This window comes from Seriola lalandi, unplaced genomic scaffold (assembly GCF_002814215.2).
Source record: "Seriola lalandi dorsalis isolate HSWRI2012SDOR001 ecotype SW California unplaced genomic scaffold, Sedor1 jcf7180002054658, whole genome shotgun sequence".
In the NCBI taxonomy this organism is placed as follows: domain Eukaryota; kingdom Metazoa; phylum Chordata; class Actinopteri; order Carangiformes; family Carangidae; genus Seriola; species Seriola lalandi.
In genome coordinates, this window is record NW_019525211.1 from 225,107 (window position 1) to 238,846 (window position 13,740).

Genomic DNA, 13,740 nt, shown 5'->3' on the forward strand with positions numbered 1-13,740 from the left:
CCCCCCCCTGTTCTGACTCAAGACCCCTATGGAAGACCTACTTCCTGAGTAATGTAATAACCATAACAATAATCAGCCTGTCACTCAGGGAAGAGCTGTAAGTGTCCCAGCAGGCATCTGGCAGCCCCGGGGGTAAATATCGCACCCCTATACCCCTCCTTCCACCCCCCCCTAAACACACACTCCCTTATAGCACCAAGGCAATAAGACAGCAAAGGAGACGCAACGCCGCCTCAACGCCGGTCACTCAACTCGTATTTAAAATCCCGGTTTGAGAAAATCGGGTTAGATTATGTCGTCCTTATGTACAGTCTATGATCTCGAGGGAGACAGCTCGAGCATAGCAAATAAATCGGCATGAATAGATGGCAGTGTTGCCCGCGTAGGTCGAGTTCTCCAGCCACACGTTAAGACTGCGAGTTTCATGTGTGGTCGTGGCAGAAATGAAGTAAACAGCCGAGGCGTCAATAAGCCAGTGTAGGTTGTTTTCGGGTTTGTTGAAATACTACGCTGCTACTTAGAGATAAATCTGGTCACCTCGTGTGAACTCTTTTGACCCGATATACCCGCACACCCTGTCAAGGTTGCACCAAGGTTGGCTGAATGTTGTTTGGCATGCATTGCCCTTATTCAGCCAGCAAGCTTAATGCAGATGCTTCATTACCTCCAGGTGTATTTTGCTTTCATGTGCATTCGCCTTTAGTCCTGAGATTCATCTCCTGCTAAGGGCCATTCTGTGTGCATGTTTTTCTGAGGGTTCATTATGTGGTATAGGGGTGGCGTTGTGCTGCACGGAAGCTGACCGACTGATAACCTCTCTATGCAAAGTGGGGGGGAAAATACCCCCCCTCAGCCATCTCTGCTGAGCACCACACTACCGTGAAGGTTCCCCCAGAGGAAAGCCAGGGAGGATCTATAATTCATTCACCTCCGTTTAGAGTCAACCCCAACTTAATGTAACCACGGAGAAAGGTCCGTGATGTTGGATAGGAGTAGATCTCTCTGCGCCTCTGCAGGAGTCTGACAAAGCCCCTTAAAGGTTTTCAGTGCTTTTAAAAGTTGTCGATAAGAGTACGCAGCTGGAGTGGCCCTGAGATCAAGGGTGTGTGTGTGTGTGAGTGTGTAAGTGCTGTTGAGGGCACAGCTGAGGTTTAAGGCTGCACTGTACTCAAAACAAACAACACACTTGTGCTCTCCTCAAGACACGTTTAAATGGGCTCTTGAAACGGGAACCGATACTCTTCGAGGAATATGTTGCACAGCAATGTGAGTCAAGCTGCAGCGGAATGAAAAGTTTAATTTTAGAATAAATAAAGCCTGTAATTAGATTTTTTTTTTTTAATCCAAGCAATCTGAAAATAACCCTACTTTTCATCCTTAAAGACTCTTTTAAAAGGCCCTTATTTCCTTCCATAATGGCTCTCTGATATCTCTGTGCAATCTCTTGCCGTCCCTCATTCCCTCTCTCTGCTGAAAAATCCCCAAAACCACCCCTTCCTGTTGTAAATCTAAATCGAGGAGGCAAACAGAGCTTCTTGCGCACAGCTCCTCGCACATGGGGAGAAAAGCAGTACATGAAACAGCCATGCATGGCCTTGAATGAGTCATCTAATGCAGGGGGAGTGCCTCCACACACACACACAGCCACTAAGCCACAGCCTCCATGGCTTTCAACAAAACATCTATTCTAAGTCTCTTTCAAGTTCAGAGCGATCCTCCAATTTTAGGGGAGCGAACTGGAAGAGGACGCAGCAAGACACGTCAGACTTCCCCTTCTTTTGCAATCACGAGTTTAAAAAAAAAAAAAAAAACTTTTTGGGGAAGAGGATCTGGGGAAATATTTGTCACAACGGGAGCTCGGTTAACATGGCGTCCACCGTGCATGCCGGGCCTTCGTGTCTACATATGGTTGTCATTGTAGGATTTGCAGGAGCAGGCATGGGAAGAGAAGAACAAACACATGCAGACATACAATCATATATCTGTGGTCGGGATGCACTGTGTTTTGCCGAAATCATTGCTTAAAGTAGAATACCACACAAGCTTAGGGGAAATCTGATCTTTCACTCACTTTTTTTACTTGTCAAAGAAATCACTTTTCACATCAATACTTCAGCGCGCCAGATGTGGATGGCTAATAAGGCAGGTGCTCGAGTTCGCCATTACTGTACAAAGAACATCCTGTTCCTGTGAAGCGAACAGGTGAGTGTCTTCGTGGAGGTTTGTTCCTTCGGTGTTGTCATGAAGTTGATTGATTCTGCGTCGTAGACCGGTAGCCGTCCCGCTCAGGTGTATCCCACCAGGCGGGGGGGGGTCCTGTGTAATCCTGGGCTTCGTAGTCCACAGACGTGAGGTCTCTTGTGGCTGGAAGAAAATCTGTGATATATTCAGAGGCCGTCTTTAATACCTGCTGACAATGAGTTGCACAGCATGATAGAATTAAGGTAATTTTCTGGGGTAATGGGCACATTTCCCACTTCAGATTTGTGAACAATGCAGTGACTTAAACACCAAACAGGTGGCCAAATACTGTTAAGTGCTTAAGTAAGTCCCCCTGTCTTTTGTATGGGCCCATACCAGCTCAAATCTCACCAAGAGCTTTCTCTCCTGCGTTTCATCGCCTCAGTAATTCCTCACTGTCTGAATACAAAACACTTAACACAAAGGGTGAATGGACTGCCTGTACTCCTGCTAAAAGACACTAGGTTTTATTAGTTTACAAAGCCAGTTTATTGTCATGAAAGCAGCTCCAGAAAAAGGCTCTTGAGGCTCGAGTCTACTAGCATTGTTTGCTTTGGTTTTGGAGAAGATTCACTAGTTAAGCATTTTCCAGGTGGGTTCAGTTATGTTTTTTTCCACAACAGTTGCTTTCTTTTCATAGTCATCATTCTTGTGCAGGGCTTCAGTTGTCAACCGTTTCATTTTTTTTCCACTGGTATGTGTGTGTGTGTGTGTGTGTGTGTGTGTGTGTGTGTGTGTGTGTGTGTGTGTGTGTGTGTCAGGATGTCTGTGTGTGCTTGACAAATGAGACCCCAGTGTATGGAGCCTGCAGGTACAGTGAGCCGGTCTCACAAGCTGCTGCATGCTCAGTTTGAACCCAGATCTGGTTTAAAAATCAGTAAAAAGTCCAATATCAGCACAGCTTGCATAATAAAGGCCCCTTGCCCTCTGCTAACAGGTAAATAGTGGTGCTTTCACCTGGTGTTCCCTTTGTTCACAGAAGCATGAAGGTCATGGCAGTGCTTCATTGCAGCAGTTAGTGTTCTTCATAAATCCTCCACTGTAACACTTTAATTACCTCTCCCAATTTTGCCGGTCGCAGCCTCCTCTGTTTTTCTTCTCTTTTTCACTCCAGCACCCCTTAAATCTTCTGTCTCTTTCCTGTCCCTGAAGGTAAGAACCCCACTGACAGCGGGGCTGCGGGGGACTACGGCGTTCCCAATCCGGGGCCGGCGTTCAAAGAGGTGTGGCAGGTGAAGGTGTGGCCCAAAGGCCTGGGTCAGGCCAAGAACTTGGTTGGCATCTACCGGCTTTGTCTGACTGACAAGACGGTCAACTTTGTCAAGCTCAACTCTGATGCCGCTGCCGTGGTGCTGCAGCTGATGAATGTCCGACGCTGCGGCCATTCAGAAAACTTCTTCTTCGTGGAGGTGGGACGCTCTGCCGTGACAGGCCCGGGCGAGTTCTGGATGCAGGTGAGCCTGTAATCTGCAACCCCCTTTATGTTGACAGTTTCACCCTCCAATCCCTCGTAAATGTAAAGAGCCTGTAATCAACAGAGTGAAAGAAACTGCAGTTTTCAAGTTACCCAATGTTAAGGTTGGTGTTCATGTAACCCTACATTATGGTCCAATTCAGGTTTTGCAAATGTATTTAAATTAATCCTAGAAGTCAGTCACTGATTTAAAGATACATCTTAAATACAAATTTAATTGAAAAATCAAAAATTGAACTGTCTAAAGAATATCCAGTTAAATTCTCTTCATTCTTTCTTTGATTTTTTATTTTTTATCATAGAATCAGAGTTTAGTGTTTGAGAGGGTTTTTGTGTCACATCTTAGGTGGATGATTCAGTGGTGGCCCAGAACATGCATGAAACCTTACTCGAGGCCATGAAGGCACTGAGCGAGGAGTTTCGCCAACGCAGCAAATCTCAGTCGAACTCCGGCCCTGGGGGAGGTGCTACTGCCTCTAATCCTATCAGCGTTCCTTCACGCCGCCACCACCCAAACCCTCCTCCCAGCCAGGTGGGCTTCACCCGCCGTCCCCGAACTGAACCTCCTGGAGGCTCTAACGGTGCAGCAGGAGGCAGCAGTGCCAATGCTTCTCCCACCCCGCGGCATAGCTTCCCAAGGTCTCGCACTGCCAGTGATGGGGGGAAAGGTGACGATGGGATAGCAGGGACCACACCGCTCCAAGGGCCGAGCTCCAGCCCCTCCACCAATGGCTCTTGCTCCACCACCCCAATCCTCAGGTCAAAGTCAGTCCGTTCCGCCCCCACCACAGCTGCTAAAACTCCCCTTGGGTTGATGCGCTCCATCTCCACCCCAGCGCCTTCCCCAGCCCCAAGCCTCTCCTCTAGCTCTGGGCATGGCTCTGAGTTTGGAGGTGTAACATCTTCCACTGGTGCTGGTCCGGGGTCTGGTGCCTACAGTCGTGTCCCCTCGCATCGCGCCTCAGTCTCAGGCTCTCCCAGTGACTACGGCTCTTCAGACGAGTATGGCTCTAGTCCTGGGGATCACACGCTCCTTCCATCCCCAAGCCTCCCTGGAAGCTCTGTTGGTAGCGTCAGCAGCCAATCTCTTGGCGATGAGGGGGCCAACTACATCCTGATGGGCCAGCGCAGTAGTAGTGGTGGTGGAAGTAATCAGGGAAGCTTGACATCCAGCTCCCTGCCTGCACCAGGAACACCAGCCTGCGGCTCCCAGCCCCAGACCAGGAGAGTGCTGCGCCGCTCCTCCAGCCGTGAATGTGAAGCTGAACGTAGGCTGCTGAGCAAGCGGGCCTCTTTACCTCCTATGACCCTGGAGAGACTGGCCCCACGCCAGCGTAGAGCTGAGGAACCGGCAGATGAAGATTCAGCCGATTATGCCATCATGTCCAGGAGCACCAGCCGCGAGTCCTTTACTTCCATGTCCTCTTCCATGCAGAGGGAATCTGTCATGGGTGCTGGGTCAGCAGGGGGAGGAGGAGGATACTTGGATGTTGCGGGGGAGTTCAAAAGTGAAGGGAGTGGAGGGGCAGGTGGTAGTGTAGATTTAGGTGTGGACAATGGGTATATGTCCATGCTGCCTGGCGTCACTCAGCCTCCAGTATCCCTGTCCCAGTCATTGGCTGTCTCTGTCCCAGACTCAGATTCTAAACCTACTGATGATTACATGGCCATGACCCCCAACAACAGCGTGTCCCCTCCACAGCAGATCCGGCCACCGCCAACTTCTGACGGCTATATGATAATGTCCCCCAATAGCAGCTGCTCCCCTGACCAGCGTGGGGGTCTCTCTGGAGGGGCTTGGGTGGGCAGTGGCAGTGCAGACAGCAGGGCAGGAAGTGACTATATGAACATGTCCCCAATCAGCGCACGTTCTGTAAATGGCAGCCCCCCACCTCCTGACCACACCGGTCATTTGGAGACCAGCTCCCAACAGCAAGCCCCCAAGATGGTGTATTCTTACTACTCCCTTCCCCGGTCATACAAACATAACCCCTCTGCTGGACACTTTGACGATGGGCCCGGGCGAGGCAGAAGGCCCAATGGGAATTGTAGTAGGGGAATGGGTGGAGGTAGGACTATGGGAGGGCGTCAGGAGCAGCAAGCAGCAGGAAACTCAGTGGTTGGACGCCACCTGTCACTCTCCTCTTCCTCATACTCCTCCAGCTCGGCCAGCAGTGAGAGCCTTGGAGAGAGCGAGGAGCGGGCTACCCAGGCAGTGAACACCACAGCTGGGGGAGCTAAGTCCAAAGACGGGAGTAAGCTCCAGCAGAGACGGGGCTCTGCAGGGTTGTCCAAGCAAGGTAGCCATAGTAGAAGCAGACCAGTGAGCCTGTTTGTTGATGTATCCAAGGCTAATACCCTTCCCAGAGTCCGTGAGAACCCGCTGCCCCCAGAACCTAAGAGTCCTGGGGAGTACGTAAGCATTGAGTTTAAAGGGGAGAAGTGCAGCCAGACTATGGTTGGAGGAGGGCGTGGCAGGGGTCTCAGGCATGGCTTATCACTGCCTCATTGCTCAAGCAGCCAGCATCCTCAACACAGGCCAACTTCTTGCCTAGGTAACTTTGTCCCTCTCTCCCGTAGCCCCTCTGCCCCCATCACTCCCCCAGCTGCCTCCGAGTATGTCAATATGGACTTGGGCCCTTCTCCTTCCCCCTCACCACTCTCTCTTACCCCACTAGTTTTCCCATCTTTCCACACCCCTCCCACGCCTCCAACTCTCGCTCATGCCCCTAAAGCCTGTGATGAGGGTACTACTGGCCCTCGTGAAGAGGGGGCCGAAGTGGCTAATGCCCCACTTAGGAAAAGCAGAGAAAGTGCTCCATCGGTGACTGAGTCCGAGTCTCCTACGTCCTGTGGAGACTACACAGAGATGGCCTTCAGCTTGAATAGCAACACCGTCCCTAGGTCATCATCCAGTGTCTCCCCCAAAGCCCCTTCCCCCACCAGGACTGATCCTTCTGTTCCAGTACTGTCACGAGGTCTAGACTTTCCCCTTGCCAAACCAGGACTCAACCCAGACCACGGGGCTAAAGTTATCCGGGCCGACCCTCAAGGACGCAGACGGCATTGCTCAGAAACCTTCCTGGCCTCGCCTTCCCTCCCCACCTCTAACTCTACTTCCTCTTCCTCCACTGCCTCCCTATTTCCAGAACATGCCCAAGCTGTGGCCCGCCGGCTGGGCTTTGAAAACATGTTGTGGGGGAATGGTGCTGTGACTGATACCCCCACTCAGTGCCCCCTCCCTGGACAGCAGTCCCTTCCCTCAAACGCTCAGACTTCCTCCACAGAGCAAGGTCTTAACTACATTGACTTGGACTTGGTCAACAAAGAGAGTCCTCATTTGGGGCTGGAAGGACCCTCAGGTAGCCAGACCCCTTCTCGCCTCTTCTCCGTACTGGGTGGAGGTTCTGGGATTGGGGGAGTGGGCGCAGCAGTCAGCAGCAGCAGCAGCAGCTCCAGCCTCAACACTTACGCCAGCATCGACTTCTACAAATCAGAGGAGCTGCGGACACATCAGAACGGAAGCAAGGAGGGAACAGGTAAGAGCTGTTCTTTTTTTTTTTTTTTTCTTTTAAAACAGAAACACACTCACACTGTGATTTGCCTATTCCCACTTTTTTTTGTGTTTGTGTGTCGTCTTTCCTCTTTCTCTTCCTACTTCTGCTCTGTCGCATTATCCAGATAGAAAAAACGCACTTTCAAGATAATCCAATGGAGCACAGCCTCGCTCTCCATCCATGTTGGTAATCAAACTTCACCTGGCGCCATATTAGGACATAGACACTGGTCTGATTTTATATACGAATGTCCACATAATCCATAATATGAGATGTAGATCAGCTGCAGCGACAATTTGGAAATTGATTTCAGTGCACAGTTTTTACATTGATGTGATTATGTAAGGTGTTCGAAGCCAGACAACCTATTGGAATATCAATGCATATCGATATTCTGGAAATGACTATTGATTCTCTTGAGGCTTCTTGAATGCTGTGTCAGCATTCCCAGTGCTGCACCTCCTCAGTTCTTCTTTCCGGTGTTTCGGTGCAGTTTGGTTAATGTATATGCCAAGAAGCAGAATCCAACTGCTCTCTCTGGTTCACCTGTTGTTTTCCATCGCACTGCGGTGGTAACTCTCAGCAAACCACTCCGAGCTGCCGTTGAAAACGTTCTACTCCAAGTTCAATAAAGCTGAACTTTGACCCTGTTATCCGTTGACCTGTCAAATTGAGATCCTCCGGTGTGACATGAGCCGGAGAAACGATGTGATTCACATTTAATTTTTTATTTAATGTTACTTGAGGAGTTTTCCAGAACTTTAAGATTGTAATGATGTTATGAAGGAAAGTGTGCAAGCATTCAAATGGTGTTGCTTGGTTTGTTGATTTGTCGGTACGAATATTGTTTACTATAAATTTTATAAATAATACATTATGAAATCCAAGCAATTTTTTAATGTTCCCCACCACAGTGTTATGATTACGTAGATTATATAGAAACTAGAATTTAGTTTAGGTGAGATGTATTGACATGTACATATATACAGTACATATATAATTTACATAATACTATGTATCTGCAGTGCTGTAACTGCAGAGTTGTCAGACCTTTTTTTATTTTTTGTTAGTAAGAGAGGTCAGTGAGGGCAGATGATGAATTTTCATTGTATTTACATTTTTTCCTACTGTGGGGGGCAATTTTCTGGCTGTGGGGCACCACCACAGCTAAACAATGCCTCAACTAGGTCACTGTGAGACGTTTCCTCATAGAAAAACATTCTCTTTGAGCCACTGTCTGCACTAAATTGGCCCGTTAAGAAATAGACGCCTGCAGTTTAAGCAGATAGAGCAGCATTTAAATGGAGATGTGGATTTATATGCATCAGTAAAACACTCAGTAGTCTTACTTAACCTTCCACAGTGGGGTTCTTGTGATGAATGCATCCTGCCAAGCTTTGCTGTTAGCCTCCACATGATTTGTACTGCAGGTTGTGTTAAACTTAAAGCTCCTGGGTTTCTGTGGTAAACATTTCGTAGCTCTGCTCCACAGTTGGATTTAATGAAGAATTTAAGGCATTAACAAAAAATTCATCATGGGATCTTGCGGCGAGTGCGGCGCAGCTGAGCTCGACAGTCGGTTTTTTCATAGATTCCACAGATGGAAATGAACCATCAGGCTGTATCCATACGTCGCCCGTGTTGGTTTTATTGGGAAGTTGGAGGGCGTGTTGGTGGAAGCAGGCGGCGTTGTCGGCTGTATTTTAAATAGAAATGCTAGCAGGCTACCACAGTGGGACCATATGGGCTCTGGCTGCTGAGTACGTCAGCGGGGCAGCGTGGGGGAGAATGTTACACATTGGCTGTGAATGTTGAGATGGGGCCAGTGTTTCACTCACACAGCTCTCAAATGCCTCTGTACAGTGTTCCCCCTCCTTTCATCCCTCCATCCCGCCTCCCCCTCTTTCCTCCCTCAATAAATGATCCTTTTGTTTGAGAGTTTTTTACCGCGGTGGGCTGGCGGGCCTCAGCAGGGCCAGGCCCCAGGACTACTGGACTCTCCTGAAGCTGTTTTCCTTTGCAGTTTACATTTTGTGTATGTTGCTTTCTTTATTCTGTCGTACCTTATTCTCCTCTATACTGCCTGTCTTTGTATCCATGTTTTTCTATTTGAGTAAGTGTCCTTGAATTCATTCATTCTTCCCAATCTTTATCCTCGTCCGACATCTAGGCAGATGGATATTTGAAATTCCTTCCCTCCCTTCTGTTCACTACACATACTATTGTTCAAGTTTTTTTTTTTTTCACCAAAAACCTCTCTTGTCTTTACGCCTTTCGCCCTCCTCCCTTTGCACATTGTGTTTCCCTCTGTCCTTTAAATGCTTGCAGAGGCACGTAAAAATAGCTTTTAGTATTGCGCTGAGACGTTATGCTTTTGCTGTAGAGAAGTCAGAAACCAGGGAGAAAGGGACAGGCAAAAACCAAAATGGAAAGTGACTATACAAAGATGGTACATGACGACTAATCTACCCATTACTACGAACAAAAATACAGTTTGGAAACGATTAATTATATTGTCTGCGTGGATCCTGCGTGCTTTTATTTTTTAAAGAGTTCTGATCTGTTAATTACAGGGGGATTTTTCCCCCCAACAGGCTCCAGCTTGTATAAGAGAGTGTGTGTATGTCTCAGGGGTATGTTCTTTTGGCACAGGGAGGGGGGCAAAGGCTAAAACTGAACATCAGTAGTGGGACATGTGCCAAAAACAATCCTGTCGGACAGTGGTTATGTATTATGTAATGTGCAAAAATAACCTGTCATTATTTAGATAATGAGGCAAAGCGGGGTGAGCTGTTTCACTCCAAATAACCTCTTTTAGAAGCAGGATCAAGTCAAAATGAATCGACTAGAACAGATGTAACACGTGTGTTTTTTGCCTTGCAGCACACACTTCAACACTGTATGTGAGTGTTTATGTAGCAAATGCAAGTGTCTTTTATGAGCACCAAGTTCAAGCAAATCGTAAGAGACAGTGACCGAAATGTGTATATTTCAGTTTACTGTGCATTTCTGTGTGTGTGTGTGTGTGTGTCCCTCATAGTGGAGGAGTGTCATGACCTTCAGCAGAACGGAGTGATTCTTTCCTTTATGAAGTGGAGAGGATTTTTAGGACAAAATGTTAATTTAGATTAAATCAGCCACCACTCCCACAATCTCCCCCCAAAGAAAACCACGTGAGAGAATTTTATTATCCGCTCTTCCAGCTGTCCCTTCCCCGTCAATTATGTACTACTTTCCCCATAAGGAGATCCATGCATACGTGTCTAACGTATAGAATTTAGCCTAGTTGCATGGTGAAATATAAAGTCGGTAAAAGAAACACTGACACGGAGCCTGACTTTGATTGAGTCTGTGGTTATTATAGTCATGATGCAGTGAAATCTGAATGAGGCCGTGTTTTGTCGTCCTTCAATCCTGAATCACATGAACATTGTTGTTTTTGTTTTCGACAGTTCACAGAAGCGAGGCTGTTTACATTTGTTTACTGTTGCCTAATTGGGCAAAACTCATGCATAACTGACCAATTGGATCAGTATCTACTGTGTGTGTGTGTGTGTGTGTGTGTGTGTGTGTGTGTGTGTGTGTGTGTGTGTGCGTGCTTGCGTGCGTGTGCGTACTGTTGCCGTGTCTAGACTCTTATCACAGATAAATGTTACAGATTTTATGGATTCTCTCTTTCGTTTGTGCAGTTGTGAGGAAATAAGTGTCAATAAATTAAATTGGCTTTTTGTTGAGCTAGGGCTGAGCTATGTAGATAAAATCGTCTATCATGTGTAGTAATTTATATATGATAATAATTTCCTGTAACATTTATTTAGTTTAATGGCTAATAAAACTGTCAAATCAAGATATTTAAGTTAATTGATGCAAAAATACAAAAAAGGAATTATGAATTTATAATATTCCAATAAGAAAACATAAGAAAAACATAAAATTTTGTTATCATTTTCTACCAAAAGTAAACTTAACCTGCATGAAAGTAAACCACATTTTAAAAAAAACAAAAAAACAAAACTGTCTTGACTCTGACGCTCCCAGCAGCGCGGCGTTTTATTGCTAACACTGTTGGGTTTCTCGGCCTCGTTGGCAGCTTGTTGGCACATTCCCATTTCCTCAGAGTTCCAGGTTATGTCGACCAGGAAGAGGTAAACATACTTAAAGTCAGCCAGTGAAGCGAGCAGGAACACACACACACACACACACACACACACACACATATGAATTCTTTTAGCAACCAAATGCATCGACATTCTCTCCCCGTCTTGTGTGTGAACATAGTTGGTAATGAGAGTCCCCGCCCTCGATCTGAGCTGGATTCCGGTTTATTGGGTCTTCGTTTTTGCTTTGGTGATCGTTTTTTTCTCTCATGATAAGCGACGGGACGAGAAGCATGAGCTGTCAGCTGATCGGACAAACTGCAAAGAAGCCAACGCCTTATCTGTGCCTCTTTATTTGGAGGTAAAACAGAGAGCGCGTGCATTGCAGATATCATATCATTGCACAGGAAAGTTACGATAAGTGTGGTGGGCCAAAGTTAAAGCAGGAGGACGGACTGTAAACTGTGATGGATGTTTACCACAGACCGAATTTTATCCTTCACCACAGTCTCTCTCTCTCTGCTCCAGATAAGTTTGGCTGAACTGGGAGTTTGTTTAAAACTGCTTGTGCTTGTGTTTCCAAGTTTTAATAAATCTGAATTATCCTTAAGTATTTCATCATTAACTCATTAAATTGACTGACGGTGAGCATTTAATGAGTCCCCCGTTGTAACAAACAGCCCATACACTCACTCACTCACCCTGCGCACTACGCACGGCCTTCCTGACGGCAGGCGCGACTTGCTGGGTGTGTAATCCAGGCCAGCGCTATGTGAGACTAACAGCACTAGTAGTGTTATGTAAAACACAACCACGTGGATGGGACATGACCCCCCCCCCCCCCCCCCCCCCCCCCCCCAAGAGGGTGAGGCTCAGGGCACAGTGTGTGTGTGTGTGTGTGCGCATACACTCAGTTGTTTATCTGTTGTGCTTTTTTAACCTCGTCTGTGCGGCGTGCTGCAGACGGCCTGAGCTCCGTAGAGTTACAGTGACACACAGCTCCGCTCACATTTCTCACAGATGTGGAGCCAAAACAGCAGGAGCTGAACATGTGGCGGACAAAAGCAAGGTTGATATTTAACTTTTTAAAGGTCCTGCATTTGACGCGGTTATTAAGAAGCCGAGTCTTATTTTGATATTTTCAGCCGCTTTGAGCTTTTATTTATGTAGTATGACCGTTTTAATATTGAGGCAGACGAAGCTAAAAAGACCAACAGCGACGCGTTTGGCTCCAGCAATTTCACAATATCAGATTTTTATCTACTAATTTTCCTCCCGGACTTTTCGGCTCTTCTGCACCCGACTGCCGTATAATCAGCTGTATGAATATGAAAAACAGGACGAGGTGGGAGGTAAACCCCTGCATCTTATGATTGCATAATATTAAGCTGGAAATTAGCTCAAATTTCTCTGCAGTGCAAACTCAACTTTCCTTCATTAGCCTAATTACAGCATTACACAACTGATTTGCCCCCATGGGAAGATGCGCAGGACAGGCAGAGAGGCCTGCATCCATTTCCTCTTCAGCTCGAATAAACAAAAGCCATATTTCTGCGTTTATCTAATATTTTCAAACACATTTTGATGTGTTTCTTTGTATAATATCAATATCGTAAGATGGAATGGAGGAGGTCAGAAAGCACAGCCATCAAGGATTTTTTTTTTTCTTTGGGGTGGGTTTGTTTTGGTTAAAATCAAGGACGTTTAGTTCTGTGAAGTCCAGTTTGCTTTGTTTGGGTGGTCTGTTCAAGGAGTCACCGAGCTCACACCGCACATAGCAACAACTCTCCTCTGTTTGGGTTTTCTTGAAGGTTGTGTGTCCGTCCCACCACATGTGTGTACAATATATTAGAGGGCTCAAACACTGAGGCGTTCTTTCCCTCCGTTCGCTTCAAGCACAGACCGTGTGAGGAGGAGGTCATCTGCCTGCAACACAGCAGCAGCATCGTCTCATTACAGCCCCTCGCCTTTTGTCCAATTAGGCGAATCAGAGGGTTAGAGGAGTAATCCGAGTTGAACACACACACACACACACACACACATTTACAGCTTTGTGACGGATGATCAAACCGTCACACACACCGCTGCTCGCCATGCTGTGTGGCCAACAGCAGTACGAGTTCAACAATACAAAGTACAGAGCAGCTGTATTCTGCCATCAGCTGTACGTATAGTGAATGTCTGTCGTGTAAGAACAGAGGACAGTAACGGCCTGCACACGCTTTGCAGCCGCATCACAAATCTCTTCTTTTTCTTTTTTCTTTTTTTTTTTTTGCAGCTACATCTGGCGTCATCATGGAGATCCACTGAGTTTTGCAGCGTCCGAATAATGTGCTAAATATATAACAGCCACCGAACAACAGCGCTGACA

The 13,740-nt window shown here is 47.0% G+C and overlaps 1 protein-coding gene across 1 annotated transcript in view; it reads left to right on the plus strand.

Annotated features, from left to right (window-relative positions):
* Positions 1-13,740, plus strand: part of LOC111665735 (insulin receptor substrate 1-B) — a 47,159-nt gene that overhangs the window by 7,928 nt on the left and 25,491 nt on the right. The window contains exons 2-3 of the mRNA XM_023420805.2: positions 3,394-3,695; positions 4,062-7,254. Coding sequence (XP_023276573.1) covers positions 3,394-3,695; positions 4,062-7,254 — 3,495 coding nt within the window. The remainder of the gene's footprint in view (positions 1-3,393; positions 3,696-4,061; positions 7,255-13,740) is intronic.